Source organism: Grampus griseus (genome assembly GCF_964374135.1).
Source record: "Grampus griseus genome assembly, chromosome: 11".
NCBI classification, from domain to species: Eukaryota; Metazoa; Chordata; class Mammalia; order Artiodactyla; family Delphinidae; genus Grampus; species Grampus griseus.
Window position 1 is genome coordinate 82,461,811 of NC_139005.1, and position 17,394 is coordinate 82,479,204.

Consider the following 17,394-nt stretch of genomic DNA (forward strand, 5'->3'; position numbering starts at 1 on the left):
TATTTTCCAGTTTGTGGGTCACTCACCTGGAGAGTATGGAATTTGATTGTATCATGAATGCACCCCTCCTACCTTCTTGTTGTGGCTTCTTTGTCTTCAGATGTAGAATATCTTTTTTCATAGGTTCCAGTCTTTTTTGTCGATGGTTGTTCAGCAGTAGTTGTGATTTTGGTGGTTTCATGATAGGAGGCAAGCTCAAGTTCTTCTACTCCACCATCTTGTCTCCAACCAGCATCAAACTTTTTTCTTCTAATTCTACTGTGGTCAAAGGATACTCTGTGTTATTTTAGGCTATTAATATATGTTGAGATTTGCTTTATGCCCTGCATATTTACTATTTAGATAAGTGCTTCAAGTGTGTTCTGCAGTTGTTGAGTATAATGTTGTCTATCAATTGGCAAGGTTGTTTAATTGTGTTGTTCAAATCTTATATGTCCTATTAAACTTTGTCTATTTTATCTATTAGTTACTAAGAAAAGGGTGTTGTCTATTTTATCTATTAGTTACTAAGAAAAGGGTGTTGTCTATTTTATCTATTAGTTACTAAGAAAAGGGTGTTAAGTGCACAGTCAACCTGGGAATTTTATGCTCCTTCTAGTTCTGTCAACTTTTACTTTATATATTTTGAAACTGTGTTGTTATGTGCAAACAATGCTTGCTTACTGTTGAGTTGAAATTTTGTCTTATTTAAAGCCATTCTTCACCTCTAATAATGTAATGTTTTGAAGATGTGATGGGCAAGAGGCTAAGGAACTAACTGTAAAACCTCCCCAAGGACAGAACTGAGCCTCTTGTGGTCTTTCAGGACCAAGATAAAGGCCCACCACGTTCTCAGTCACAGCCAGAGAGGTGGACTGAGCTTTACAAATTTACTGTACCCCATTACCAGCCTGGCTTAACTCGTGACCACATTGAAGTGATCCTCTCTTTCTTTAGCTGCCTAAGCGCAACATGAGGAACCTTTTCTGCTGGAAAAGAACACTGAGAGCAGAGATTAATAACTTGTTCTTAAAGGGCTAGTAGTAAACACTTTAGGCTTTGGGGGGCCAAGAGGCAAGATTGAGGCTATTATATTTTAAATGGTTGTATAAGTATTTATATAACTACTTAAAATGTAAAAACCATTCTTAGCTCACAGGTGGGTTTAAAAAAAGAACAGAAACAAAGCAGAGAGCTATTCAGATTTGGCCTTCAGGCTGTAGTTTGCTGACCCTTGATCTAGAGCTTCTATATGTCTGGCATACAATAAAAGTTACTAGGCTTATAACCTATTGAAAGAAGCAAAGTAAGTATAAATTCTTAACTGGGGAAGGTGTCTGTTACTTCAAATGTGAAAGCAGAAGTGCATATGGTCAAACTGAAAAATCAAGGAAATACAGTGTTTCGTAAAGAAAATAATGTTGCACTCAAAGTGATAAAGAATTCAAAATAGGTGTTATGAAGAAATGCATTGAGCTACAAGAAAACACGGGAAGGGAATTCAGTGAACTCAGGAATAAAATTAATGAACAGAAGGAGTTCTTTACCAAAGAGATTGAAATTGTAAAAGAGACCAAACAAATTCTGGAGCTGAAGAATTCAATGAATGAGATGAAGAATGCAACAGAGATCACAGGTAATAAGACAGACCAGATGGAAGAAAGAATAAGTGATTTGGAATATAGAAATTATTCAGTCAGAAGAAGACAGAGAAATTAGATTTTTTAAAAATGAAGAAACCCTATGAGAACTATTAGATTCGATCAGAGAGACAAATCTAAGAATAACTGGTATGCCAGAAGAAAAAGAGAGAGAAGAGGCAGAGAGTTCATTTAAAAAACATTAACTGGGAACTTCCCAAACCTGGAGAAGAAATGGGACATACAAGTCCACAAAGCTACCAGGACACCCTATTACCTCAATGCAAAAAGACCTTCTCCAAGCACATTAATGAAACCATCACACATTATTATAATGAATATTAAAGGCAGCTAGGGGAAAAAAACTAACATTAGTCTGTCAGTGAAATTCTCAGCAGAAATTCTACAGCCCAGGAGAGAGTAGAATGACATATTCAAAGTGCTGAAAGATAAAAACTGACAGCCAAGAATACTTTATCCAGCAAAGTTATCCTTCAGCTATGAAGGAGAAATAAAGGCTTTCCCAAACAAAAGCTAAGGGAGTTCACCACCATTAGACTTGCCTTGCAAGAAATGTTGAAAGAAGTCCTTCAACCTGAGATGAAAAGACACTAATCAGTGACATAAAAGCATATGAAAATATACAACAATGATAAAGGTGAAAAATAAACAATCACAAAATGGTAACTCTGTATTAGAATGGTATATTAACTACTTAACTATACTATAAAGGTTAAAGGAAAAGATCATTAAAAATAACTATAGCTACTATAATCTGTTAACAAATGCACAGCATAGAAAGAGGTAAATTGTGACATCAAAAATGTAAAAGGGTGGAGCCTTTGTAGGCAAATGAAGATAAGTAGCTATCAGCATAAAATGGACTACTTTACCTATGAGATGTATGTAAGCTTATTAGTAACCTCAAAGCAAAAGTCTAGAGTTGATTCAACAAACATACAAAAGGGATAGACTGAGTGTATCACCATGGAAAACCACCAACTTACAGAGGTAGGCAGAAACACAGGGGGAAAAGGAACAATAAAGATATAAAACAACCAGAAGGCAAAAGATAAGACGGCAGTAGTAAGTCATTACATATCAATAATCACTCTAAATGTAAATGTAAATGGATTGAACTCACCAATACAAAGGCACAGAATGGCTGGATGAATTAAAAAAACAAGACCCAACTCAGTCTCCCAAGGCAATAGAAATAGCAAAAATACACAAATGGGACCTATTCAAACTTATAAGCTTTTGCACAGCAAAGGAAACCATAAACAAAACAAAAAGACAACCTACGGACTGGGAGAAAATATTTGCAAATGATGTGACCGACAGGGGCTTAATTTCCAAAATATACAAACAGCTTGTACAACTCAATAACAAAGAAACAATAACCCAATCGAAAAATGGGCAGAAGACCTAAATAGACATTTCTCCAAAAAGGACATACAGATGGCCAAGAGGTACATGAAAAGATGCTCAAGGTTGCTAATTATTAGAGAATGCAAATCAAAACTACTATGAGGTACCACCTCACACTGGTCAGAATGGCCATCATCAAAAAGTCTACAAATAATAAATGTTGGAGAGGGTGTGGAGAAAAAGGAACCCTCCTTCTGTTGGTGGGAATGTAAATTGGTGCAGCCACTATGGAAGACAATATGGAAGTTCCTCAAAAAACTAGAGTTGCCATATGATCCAGCAATCCCACTCCTGGGCATATAATGGGACAAAATTATAATTCAAAAAGATTCATGCACCCCTATGTTCATAGCAGCACTATCCATAATATCCAAGACATGGAAACAACCTAAATGTCCACTGACAGATGCCTGGATAAAGAAGATGTGGTACATACACACAATGAAATACTACTCAGCCATAAAAAAAGAATGAAATAATACCATTTTCAGCAACACGGATGGACCTAGAGATTATCATAATAACTGAAGTAAGACAGAAAGAGAAAGACAAATACCATATGATATCATTTATATGTGGAATCCAAAATATGACACAAATGAACTTATCTACGAAACAGAAACAGACTTGTGGTTGCCAAGGGGTATGGGGTTGGGGGAGGGATGGATTGGGAGTTTGGGATTAGCAGATGCAAACTATTATATATAGAATGGATAAACAACAAGGTCCTACTGTATAGCACAGGGAACTATATTCAATATCCTGAGATAAACCATAATGGAAAAGAATATGAAAAAGAATGTATATATATATGTATAACTGAATCACTTTGCTGTACACAGAAATTAACACAAACTGTAGACCAGTTATACTTCAATAAAATAAAATTTTGAAAAAAGACCCAACTATATGCTGCCTTTCGGAGACACATTTCAGATCTAAAGACAAACATAATCTCAAAGTCAAGGAATGGAAAAAGATATTTCAGGTAAGTGGAAACCAAAAGAAAGGGGAGGTACCCATACTTATATCAGACAAAAAAGGCTTCAAGCCAAAAACAGTAAGAAAGAAGAGACAAATAAGTTCATTATATAATAATAAATGAGGTCAATACACCAAGAAGATATAACAATCATAAATATATTTGCCCCCAATATCGGAGCACTTAAATATATTAAGCAAATACAGTTGACTCTTAAATATATTAGGCAAAAACAGTTGACCCTTGAACAACAGGTTCAAAGTGCACAAATTCACTTATATGTGGATTTTTTTCAATAAATACATACTGCAGTACAACATAATCTGTGGTTGACTGAATCCATGGATGTGTAGCCATGTAAATAAAGGGCCAACTGTAAAGTTATATGTGGATACTGTGCAGATGGTTGGGGCCCTAACCTCCATGTTGTTCAAAGGTCAACTATATTAACAGATCTCAAGGAGAAACAGACAACAATACAAAAATAGTAGGGGACTTCAGTGTCCTACTGTGAGTGACAAATAATCCACACAGAAAATTAACAAGCAAACATTGGAATTGAGGCATACTTTAAACCAAATGGACTAAGCAGACATATAGAGAACATTCCATCCAATAGCAACACAATACACATTCTTCTCAAATGCACATAGAACATTCTCTAGGATAGATCATATGATAGGATACAAAATAACTCTTAGCAAATATAAGACGATTGAAATCATACTATCTTTTCTGACCACAGTGGTATGAAACTAGAAATCTACCACAAGAAGAAAGCTGTAAAACATAAAAACATGTGGAAACTAAACACATTTCTGAACAACCGACAGATCAAAGAAGAAATCAAAAGGGAAATTAAAAATTATCTCAAAACAAATGAAAATGGAAACACAACATATCAAAACTTATGGAATGCAACAGAAACAGTTCTGAGAGGAAAGTTTATATAAATTAACGCATATATTAAGAAATTAGATCGCAAACACTCTAACTTTACACCTCAAGGAACTAGAAAAAGAAGAACAATTTAAGCCCAAAGTTAGCAGAAGGAAGGAAATAATAAAGATCAGAGTGGAAATAAATGAAATAGAGACCAGAAAAACAACAGAGAAGATCAATGAAACCAAGAGCTGGGTTTTTTGAAAAGATAAACATAATTGACAAAACTTTAACTACACTAAGAAAGAAGAGAGAACTCAAAATTAGAAATGAAAGAGGAGACATTACAACTGATACTACAGAAAAAAATAGGATAAGAAGCTATGAACAATTATATGCCAACAAATTAGATAACCTAGAAATGGATAAATTTCTAGAAACACACAACCTACCAAGACTGAATCAGCAAGGAATAGAAAATCTGAAAAGACCAATAATGAGGAAAGAGGTTGAATCAGTAATCAAAAGCCTCCCAACACAGAAAACCCTAGAACCAGACAGCTTCACTGGTGAATTTTCTAACAATTAAAGAAGAATTAATACCAATCCTTCTCAAATGCTTAAAAAAATTGAAGAGGAGGGAACACTTCCAAACTCATTCTGCAAAGCCAACATTACCCTAGTACCAAAACCAGATAAGGATACTATAAGAAAAGATAACTTTGGACCAATATCCCTGATTAATATAGATGCAAAAATTCTAAAAATATTAGCAAACTAAATTCAAGAACACATTAAAACAACTGTACACTACAACCAAATGGGATTTATCCCTGGAATGCAACATACACAAATTTTTAAGTGTAATATATCACATTAATAGAATAAAATATAGAAGGAACCAAGATGGCAGAGTAGAAGGACGTGCTCTCACTCCCTCTTGTGAGAACAACAGAATCACAACTAGCTGCTGGACAGTCATCAACAGGAAGACACTGGAACTCACCAAAAAAGATACCCCACATCCAAAGACAAAGGAGAAGCCACAATGAGACAGTAGAAGGGGTGCAATCACAGTAAAATCAAATCCCATAACTGGTGGGTGGGTGACTCACAGACTGGAGAACACCTGAAGTCCACCCACTGGAGTGAAGGTTCTGAGGCCCCATGTCAGGCTTCCCAACCTGGGCTTCCAGCAACAGGAGGAGGAATTCCTAGAGAATCAGACTTTGAAGCCTAGTAGGAATTGATTGCAGGACTTTGACAGGACTGGGAGAAACAGAGAATCCACCCTTGGAGGGCATACACAAAGTACTGTGTACATCGGGACCCAGGGGAAGGAGCAGTGACCCCAGGGGAGACTGAACCAGACCTACCTGCTAGTGTTGGAGGGTCTCCTGCAGAGGCAGGGGGGAGGGGGCTGTGGCTCACCGTGGGGACAAGGACACTGGCAGCAAAAGTTCTGGGAAGTACTCCTTGGCGTGAGCTCTCCCAGAGTCTGTCATTAGCCCCACCAAAGAGCCCAAGTAGGCTCCAGTGTTGGGTTGCCTCAGGCCAAACAACCAACAGGGAGGGAACCCCACCCCACCCATCAACAGTCAAGTGGATTAAAGTTTTACTGAGCACTGCCCACCAGAGCAGCAGTCAGCTCTACCCACCACCAGTCCCTTCCATCAAGCCTCTTAGATAGCCTCATCCACCAGAGGGAAGACAGCAGAAGCAAGAAGAACTACAGTCCTGCAGCCTGTGGAACAAAACCCACATTCACAGAAAGACAAAGATGAAAAGGCAGAGGGCTATGTACCAGATGAAGGAACAAGATAAAACCCCAGAAAAACAACTAAATGAAGTGGAGATAGGCAACCTTCCAGAAAAAGAATTCAGAATAATGATAGAGAAGATGATCCAGGACCTCGAAAAAGAATGGAGGCAAAGACCGAGAAGATGCAAGAAATGTTTAACAAAGACCTAGAAGAATTAAAGAACAAACAAACAGAGATGAACAATACAATAATTGAAATGAAAACTACACTACAAGGAATCAATAGCAGAATAACTGAGGCAGAAGAACGGATAAGTGACCTGGAAGACAGAATGGTGGAATTCACTGCTGCGGAATAGAATAAAGAAAAAAGAATGAAGAGAAATGAAGACAGCCTAAGAGACCTCTGGGACAACATTAAACGCAACAACATTCACATTATAGGGGTCTCAGAAGGAGAAGAGAGAGAGAAAGGACCAGAGAAAATATTTGAAGACATTATAGTCGAAACTTCCCTAACATGGAAAAGGAAATAGCCACCCAAGTCCAGGAAGCACAGCGAATCCCATACAGGATAAACCGCCAAGACACATAGTAATCAAATTGGCAAAAATTAAAGAAAAAGAAAAATTATTGAAAGCATCAAGGTAAGAAAAGCAAATAACATACAAGGGAACTCCCATAAGGTTAACAGCTGATTTCTCAGCAGAAACTCTACAAGCCAGAAGGGAGTGGCATGATATACTTAAAGTGATGAAAGGGAGTACCCTACAACCAAGATTACTCTACCCGGCAAGGATCTCATTCAGATTTGATGGAGAAATTAAAACCTTTACAGACAAGCAAAAGCTAAGAGAATTCAGCACCACCAAACCAGCTCTACAACAAATGCTAAAGGAACTTCTCTAAGTGGGAAACACAAGAGAAGAAAAGGACCTACACAAACAAACCCATAACAATTAAGAAAATGGTAATAGGAACATACATATAGATAATTACCTTAAACGTGAATGGATTAAATGCTCCAACCAAAAGACACAGACTGGCTGAATGGATACAAAAACAAGACCCATATATATGCTGTCTACAAGAGACCCACTTCAGACCTAGGGACATATCCAGTCTGAAAGTGAGGGGATGGAAAAAGATATTCCATGCAAATGGAAATCAAAAGAAAGCTGGAGTAGCAATACTCATACCAGATAAAATAGACTTTAAAACAAAGAATGTTATAAAAGACAAGGAAGGACACTACATAATGATCAAGGGATCAATCCAAGAAGAAGATATAACAATTATATATGCACCCAACATAGGAGAGCACCTCAATACATAAGGCAACTGCTAACAGCTATGAAAGAGGAAATCGACAGTAACACAATAATAGTGGGGGATTTTAACACCTCACTTACACCAATGGACAGAGCATCCAAAATGAAAATAAATAAGGAAACAGAAGCTTTCAATGACACAACAGACCAGATAGATTTAATTGATATTTATAGGAAATTCCATCCAAAAACAGAAGATTACACTTTCTTCTCAATTGCGCATGGAACATCCTCCAGGATAGACCACATCTTGTGTCACACATCAAGCCTCAGTAAACTTAAGAAAACTGAAATCATATCAAGTATCTTTTCTGACCACAATGCTATGATATTAGAAATGAATTACAGGGAAAAAAACGTAAAAAGCACAAAGACATGGAGGATAAACAATACATTACTAAATAACCAAGAGATCACTAAAGAAATCAAAGAGGAAATCAAAAAATACCTAGAGACAAATGACAATGAAAACACGATGATCCCAAACCTGTGGGATGCAGCAAACTCAGTTCTAAGAGGGAAGTTTATAGCTATAAAAGCCTACCTCAAGAAACAAGAAAAATCTCAAGTAAACAATCTAACCTTACACCTAAAGGAACTAGAGAAAGAAGAACAAACAAAACCCAAAGTTACCAGGAGGAAAGAAATCATAAAGATCAGAGCAGAAATAAATGAAATAGAAACAAAGAAAACAATAGCAAAGATCAATAAAACTACAAGCTGGTTCTTTGAGAAGATAAACAAAATTGATAAACCATTAGCCAGACTCATCAAGAAAAAGAAGGAGAGGACTCAAATCAATAAAATTAGAAATGAAAAAGGAGAACAACAGACACCACAGAAATACAAAGCATCCTAAGTGACTACTACAAGTAACTCTATGCTAATAAAATGGACAACCTGGAAGAAATGGACAAATTCTTAGAAAGGTATAACCTTCCAAGACTGAACCAGGAAGAAATAGAAAATATGAACAGACCCATCACAAGTAGAAATTTTTTTTTTTTTTTTTTTTTTTTTTTTTTGGCAATACATGGGCCTCTCACTGTTGTGGCCTCTCCCGTTGCGGAGCATAGGCTCCGGACGCGCAGGCTCAGTGGCCATGGCTCACGGGCCCAGCCGCTCCGTGGCATGTGGGATCTTCCCAGACCAGGGCATGAACACGTGTTCCCTGCATCGGCAGGCGGACTCTCAACCACTGCGCCACCAGGGAAGCCCACAAGTAGAAACTGAAACTGATTAAAAATCTTCCAGCAAACGAAAGTCCAGGACCAGATGGCTTCACAGCTGAATTCTATCAAACATTTAGAGAAGAGCTAACACACATCCTTCTCAAACTCTTCCAAAACATTGCAGAGGAAGGAACACTCCCAAACTCATTCTGAGGCCACCATCACCCTGATACCAAAACCAGACAAAAGTACTACAAAAAGAAGAAACTTACAGACCAATATCACTGATGAATATAGATGCAAAAATCCTCAACAAAATACTGGCAAACAGAATCCAACAACACATTAAAAGGATCATACACCATGATCAAGTGGAATTTATCCCAGGGATGCAAGGATTCTTCAATATACACAAATCAATCAATGGGATTCACCATATTAACGAATTGAAGAATAAAAACCATATGATCATCTCAATAGATGCAGAAAAAGCTTTTGACAAAATTCAACACCCATTTATGATTAAAAACCACCCAGAAAGTAGGCACAGAGGGAACCTAACCTCAACATAATAAAGGCCATATACAACAATCCCACAGGAAACATCATTCTCAATGGTGAAAAACTGAAAGGTCAGGAACGAGACAAGGATGTCCACTCTCACCACTATTATTCAACATAGTTTTAGAAGTCCTAGCCATGGAAATCAGAGAGGAAAAAGAAATAAAAGGAATACAAATTGGAAAAGAAGAAGTAACACTGTCACTGTTTGCAGATGACATGATACTATACATAGAGAATCCTAAAAATGCCACCAGAAAACTACTGGAGCTAATCAATGAATTTGGCAAAGTTATAGGATAGAAAATTAATGCACAGAAATCTCTTGCATTCCTATACACTAATGATGAAAAATCTGAAAGAGAAATTATAGAAATACTCCCATTTACCATTGCAACAAAAAGAATAAAATACCTTGGAATAAACCTACCGAGGGAGACAAAAGACCTGTATGCAGAAAACTATAAGACACTGATGAAAGAAATTAAAGATGATACAAACAGATGGAGAGATATACCATGTTGTTGAATTGGAAGAATCAGTATTGTGAAAATGACTCTACTACCCAAAGCAACCTACAGATTCAATGTAATCCCTGTCAAATTACCAATGGCATTTTTTACAGAACTAGAACTAATCATCTTAAAATTTGTATGGAGACACAAAAGACCCCGAATAGCCAAAGCAGTCTTGAGGGAAAAAAACAGAGCTGGAGGAATCAGACTCCCTGACTTCAGACTATACGACAAAGCTACAGTAATCAAAACAATATGGTACTGGCACAAAAACAGAAACATAGATCAATGGAACAAGTTAGAAATCCCAGAGATAAACCCACGCACCTATGGTCAACTAATCTATGACAAAGGAGGCAAAGATATACAATGGAGAAAAGACAGTCTCTTCAATAAGTGGTGCTGGGAAAACTGGACAGCTACATGTAAAAGAATGAAATTAGAACACTCCCTAACACCATACACACACAAAAAAAACGTCAAAATGGATTTGAGAACTAAATGTAAGACCGGACGCTATAAAACTGTTAGAGGAAAACATAGGAAAAACACTCTTTGACATAAATCACAGCAAGATCTTTTTTGATCCACCTCCTACAGTAATGGAAATAAAAACAAAAATAAACAAATGGGACCTAATGAAACTTAAAAGCTTTTGCACAGCAAGAGAAACCATAAACAAGACGAAAAGAAAACCCTCAGAATGGGAGAAAATATTTGCAAACGAATCAACAAAGGATTAATCTCCAAAATATATAAACAGATCATTCAGCTCAATATTAAAGAAACAAACAACCCAATCCAAAAATGGGCAGAAGACCTATATAGATATTTCTCCAGAGAAGACATACAGATGGCCAAGAAGCACATGAAAAGCTGCTCAACATCACTAATTATTAGAGAAATGCAAATCAAAACTACAATGAGATATCACCTCACACCAGTTAGAATGGGCATTATCAGAAAATCTACAAACAACAAATGCTGGAGAGGGTGTAGAGAAAAGGGATCCCTCTTGCACTGTTGGTGGGAATGTAAATTGATACAGCCACTATGGAGAACAGTATGGGGGTTCCTTAAAAAACTAAAAATAGAATTACCATATGATCCAGCAATCCCACTACTGGGCATATACCCAGAGAAAACCATAATTCAAAAAGACACATGCACCCCAATGTTCATTGCAGCACTATTTACAATAGCCACGTCATGGAAGCAACCTAATGACCATCGACAGATGAATAGATAAAGGTGATGTGGTACATATATACAATGGAATATTACTCAGCCATAAAAAGGAATGAAACTGAGTCATTTGTTGAGACATGTATGTATCTAGAGACTGTCATACAGAGTGAAGTAAGTCAGAAAGAGAAAAACAAATATCATATATTAACACATGTATGTGGAACCTAGAAAAATGGTACAGATAAACCTGTTTGCAAGGCAGAAGTTGAGACAGATGTAGAGAACAAACGTATGGACACCAAGGGGGGAAAACCACAGTGGGGTGGGGATGGTGGTGTGCTGAATTGGGCGATTGGGATTGACATGTATACACTGATGTGTATAAAACTGATGACTAATAAGAACCTGCAGTATTAAAAAACAAACAAACAAAAAAAACAACTAATACTAAACTTTCTTTGGGTTATTTGTATGGAAATATATTAATATAAATGTTTCAGACATTACATGAAATTTCTAAAAATCTTATATGTTCTGGTATAATGTTATAAGTCATAAGTCTAGTTATTACTTTAAAATGTATATCTCAGAAATAACTAAAATTTCCTTATCAATTGCATTATTATGAACTTTCATCAAATTTTTAACCGTGGTCATTTTTAAGTCTTTTGTCATTTACAGACAGTTCTGAGTGTACTCTGATGCTTTCACAAAAATATTCCTGTAAAAGGGTTTCATCTTCAAAGAATTCATGGAAAAGACTGACAAGTACAGGTTTCTGGTAACTGACTATACTGCTGAAGTGAATGAATAAGCATTTTCAGAACTCTAATGGAAAACTGATGAATTCATAAAAGTGCTAACAAAAGTTTAAAATGAAAAAAATTAATTGCACGGGACTGAGTGAACTGATGAGGATGATTATAATTTTTGTGACTTTCTGTTTGAATAAAAAAAAAAATCCCACAAGGACTCAGAGGCAAAAAATATACAAATCAATTTTCACTGCAAAGTAAAGGAGCTGCTACAGTGGAGGATTACTGGACTGAATGTCAATATTATGATATAGTATGAGTGTGTTTCGTGTTTGGTAATTGCAATCACTGTTGCTTTTGTTGTGGTTATCCATTTACAATGCTTGGTGTCGGTTGATTTATCTCTTGTAAAATAAAATACCGTGTGTGTGTGTGAAAAAAAAAAGAAAGAAAAATGAGAGACAAATTAATCCCATCAAAATGGCAAAGATTCTTAAAAAGTCATAAGATGAAGTTTTGCGAAGAATGAAGGGAAATGAACTTCTCATAATTGCTTTTGGGTTTTACAATTGGTACAGCGGCCACAAGGGCAATTTGGCATATTTATAAAAAATCCTAGATGTATGCATTATCATATATCTGTCTTCCTGTGCTAGGTATTATGCTAGGTACTAGGAGAGTGATGGATGGTAAGCGAGATATTATTCCTGCCTTCCAGGCAGGAGAGACAACTAAATAAGCAATCACAATAATGTGATCATTTGATGAAGACTATAAAATAGATTTTCCTATTTTTGCAATAATGATATCTCTGTATGTGTGCATGTAGAATATTAAATACACTAAAAGAATATATACCAGAAAAAAAAATCCTCTAATGCTAAAAGAAGATAACTGACAACTCCACTTCAGACTCTTCTAGGAAATGACACATTTTGTCTTATTTTTTTTTTCCCCAAAACTATGGTTTGGAGTTGAAGCCCTGAGTAGGTCCAAAGCTGTTTTGATAAACACCATCTTATTCTTGCTTGGGGACATCTTGTCCCTCCCCCCATTAAAATTTTAAGTGGTTTTGGAATTAAGTGGACTTGAGTTCCAGAACAGGCTTTGATTTTAATTATTAAAAGAACTTGTACTACCAAAAAAAAAAATAGAATATAAAAATCATGATTATCTCAATAAATGCAGGAAAAGCATTTGCAAAATTCAACATCCTTTCATGATAAAAAACCTTGACAGGTTGGGCATAGAACAAACATACTTTAACATAGTAAAGGCCACGCACAACAAACTCACAGTTAACATTATACTCAATGGAGAAAATTGAAAAAATTTCCTCTAACATCAGGAAGAAGACAAGAATGCCCACTCCCACCACTCTTATTCAATATAATACTGGAAGTCCTAGCTAGAGTAATTAAGTAAGACAAAGAAATAAAAGTCATCCAAATCAGAAAGGAAGAAGTAAAATTATCACTATTTGCAGATGATATGATTTTACATACAAAAATCCCAAAGACTCAAAGAACTGTTGGAAGTAATCAACAAATTTCATAAAATTGCAGGATATAAAATCAACATACAGAAATCAGCTGCATTTCTGTATACCAACAATGAAGTATCTGACAAAGAAATTACCCCATAAACAATAGCATCAAAAACAATAAAATACCTAGGAATAAATTTAAACAAGGAAGTGAAAGATCTGTACAACAAAAACTACAAGACTTTGCTGAAAGAAACTGAAGAAGACACAAACAAATGGAAAAACATCTCATATTCATGGATTGGAAGAATATTGTAAAATGTCCATATTACCCAAACTGATCTATAGATTCAATACAATCTCTATCAAAATATCAAGGGCATTCACCATAGAAATAGAAGAAACAATCCTAAAATTTGTATGGAACCACAAAAGACTCCAAATCCATGGAAATCCTAAGAAGAAAAAACAAATCCAAAAAGTATCACACTTACTGACTTCAAACTATACTACAAAGCTAGAGTAATAATAAAAACAGTACAGTACTGGCATAAAATTAGACATTTAGACCATCAGAACAGAATACAGAGCCCAGAATTAAACCCTCCACATATGTGGTCAACTACTTGTTGACAAGAGAGCCAAGAATACCCAATGAGGAAAGGATAGTCTCTTCAACAAATAGTGTTAAAAAAACTTGATAAACACATGCAGAGCAATGAAATTGAACCCCTATCTTACACCACTCACAAAAAGAACCCTAAGTGGATCAAAGACTTAAACATAAGACCTGATACTATACAGGTAAAGAGCCATAAAATTAAGAGAAAATAAGCTCTATGATGATAAGCAGAGTTGTGGGAGCTACAGAGGAAGCAGTAGTTAATTAAATGTGCCCAGAGGAGGGCACATTTGAGCTCACACTTGGAGAAAGAATAGAATTTCACCAGAGTATGAACAGAAACACTAAGTACATGACATGACCCCATAAAAATAGAAGTGTAGTGTGGATGGGTAGAGGACTGTTTGGGACACCTGTCTGGGTCATGGGGCATGTTTGGACATGAGGCTTGGAAGACCCTTGAATGGCATGGAAAAAGTTTGGGATTTAGTCTACAGGCAACAAGAACCGACTGAAACATTTTGAGTAGGAAGGTGATGAGTGATGGGCTTTAACCAACATTAATAGTAGGGCAATGGGGAAAGGAGGAGAAAGCCTGAGGCAGAGAAGCCAGTTAGAAAATCAGAGTCTGATCTGGGGACAGTAGAGAGGAGGGACAGATGAGAGACATTTTTGAAAGGTAATTAATTTTGGGACTTGGAGGCTTTTAGTTCTCAAGGCTGAGCTAGCTAAAAGCTGGTTTTTATGTAAGACAGCTCCGAGGGGAGGTGAGGACGAGGGACATGAACGGCGGAGCAGGTTTAAGGATGAGATTGAGAGATTGGTTTGGAAAGTGCTGCTTCTGTAGCATAGCAGCAGACAACGGGTCGGGGTTAGAGAGAGAGAGAATTGGGAAACCTCATCAGACAGATAATAAAGTCATGAGAGCGGATGGACTCACCCAAGGAAAGAGGGAAGTCAGGAGAAAAGTGGAACCAAGGGAAAAGCTGAAGGGAATGCCTGTGTCTATTGGTGGGTGAAGTGCCAACCAGCATAGTCACTGAGTATGAATGTAACCAAAGACGGGGGATACCTTGGAGGTGGCAGTACCACAGAGATGAGGTAAATGGACTCTTCAGGACTCTGGGACCATATCACCCATGTTAGAATTGCTTCTTAGTGATGTGTCTTGGGCAAATTACTTGACTTCTTTGTGCCTCAGTTTCCTCAGCTGTAAAATAAGCATAATAATAGTATCCACATAAGAGAGTGGTTGTGAAAATTGAGTTAAAATTGGTGAAGTAATTAGAACAGTGCCTGTTACATAGAAAATGGTGTATGTGTTAGTCATTGTTTTGTTGTTACTTTCTAAAATAAGGTTTTAAAAGTAAAAATAGTAGAAAATATGCAGTCATTCATTCAGCCATGTGCTTTTAAAAATTTTTTCAATTACGCCATCTGGTTGTTTTGCGTCAGGCACTGCCTTTTTTAAAACTTTTTAATTTGCAAAGTTGCAAACATCGTACAGAGTTCCTAAATACTCTTCACCTTGTTTCTCATAAGGTTAACATCTTACATATATATTTAAGCCAGAAAAGTAACATTAATACAGGACTGTTAACTAATTACCTTATTTGAATATTGCCTGTTTTCCACTGTCTGTTTTTCTTGTCCATGACCCATTCCAGCACCCAACATTGCATTTAGTTGCATCTCCTTGTTCCCTCCATTCTATGACAGTTCTTTTTCACGAACTTAACATATTTTAAGACTACTAGTTTTGTAGAATGTCCATTTGGGTTTATCTAATGGTTTCTCATGGTTAGGTTGAGGTTATGCATTTTTGGCAAAAATTCCACAGAAAGGATATTGTAGCCTCCTCAGTACACTGTCTTGGGGGTATGATGTCAATATGTCTTATTACTGGTGATATTAACTTGGATCACTCAGTTAAGGTGATGTCTATCAGGTTTCTCCATAGTAAAGATATTTTTTCCTTTGTAATTACTAACGTGTAGGGAGATACTTTGAGAATATAAAAATCATTTTTTAATATAATTTCCCCTACTAATTTTAGCTACTAATTTTAGCATTCTTTGATGGCTCTTGCCTGCAACAATTACTACTGTGGTGTCTGACTACTGGTGATTTTCTATTTTTAGTCATTCCTTCTACATTTATTAATTAGAATTCTGTTATAAGAAAGAGCTGTCCCTTTCCCCCCATTTATTTATTTCAGTATATATTTATACTTGTATTTATTTCATTATGGACTTGGATACTTAGTCTTTGGGTTGTAATCCAATACTATCCTTATTTATTTTGTTGTACAAATTTTTCCAGCTTTGGCCATTGGGACCTCCTTCAAGTTTGTCCTGTGTCCTTTTGATGTGTCCCCATCATTTCTCAAGCACTTCCTAACTTTCTGGCATCACAAGATATTCCAGACTAATCTTGTCTTTTCCCTGCCATAGCTCTGGAATCAAACATTTCTCTAAGGAGCCCTGGTTCCTTTTATTAGAGAATGGTATTTAGAAAACAAGCTCTGGACTCTAGGTATGATCATTGCTCCTAGGATGCCACTGCTTCCAGGCTCAGGGAGTACCTCTTTTTCAAGTGTCCTGGCCATCTTTCTAGAAGAGATGTTCCCTGTGCTTTGGGGAAAAATATGGGTTAAAACAATGACACATTCAGATTATTATCCTTTTGAAAATAGTACTGGAAAACCAATACTCTTTGTTCTTTTTCCTTTTTCCTTCCCCAGTTCTCCAGTTTGGATTTACAACTATCTTTGTGGCAGCTTTTCCCCTAGCACCACTTCTGGCCTTACTGAATAATATAATTGAAATTCGACTTGACGCTTATAAATTTGTCACACAGTGGAGGCGACCTTTAGCTTCAAGGGCCAAAGACATAGGTAAGTTGGATTTGGGGTGTTTTTAAAAGATATTAACCACCTGGTAGATAAAATAAAACAGCTACCAGCTTTAGATTTTTACATATGGTTTCCATGTAAGATGATTCAACTAACTCTTACAAAAGAATAATTGTTAGCTTTAAATAATATTAGATAACAAGTACAGCTACCTATTTGGAAATTTATAATTTC

General features: G+C 36.4%; 1 protein-coding gene across 1 annotated transcript in view; it reads left to right on the forward strand.

Annotated features, from left to right (window-relative positions):
- The window catches only part of ANO4 (anoctamin 4), a gene marked incomplete at both ends in the record, with an annotated part of 446,527 nt that overhangs the window by 400,361 nt on the left and 28,772 nt on the right, over nucleotides 1-17,394 (forward strand). The window contains one exon of the mRNA XM_082666182.1: nucleotides 17,050-17,202. Coding sequence (XP_082522308.1) covers nucleotides 17,050-17,202 — 153 coding nt within the window. The remainder of the gene's footprint in view (nucleotides 1-17,049; nucleotides 17,203-17,394) is intronic.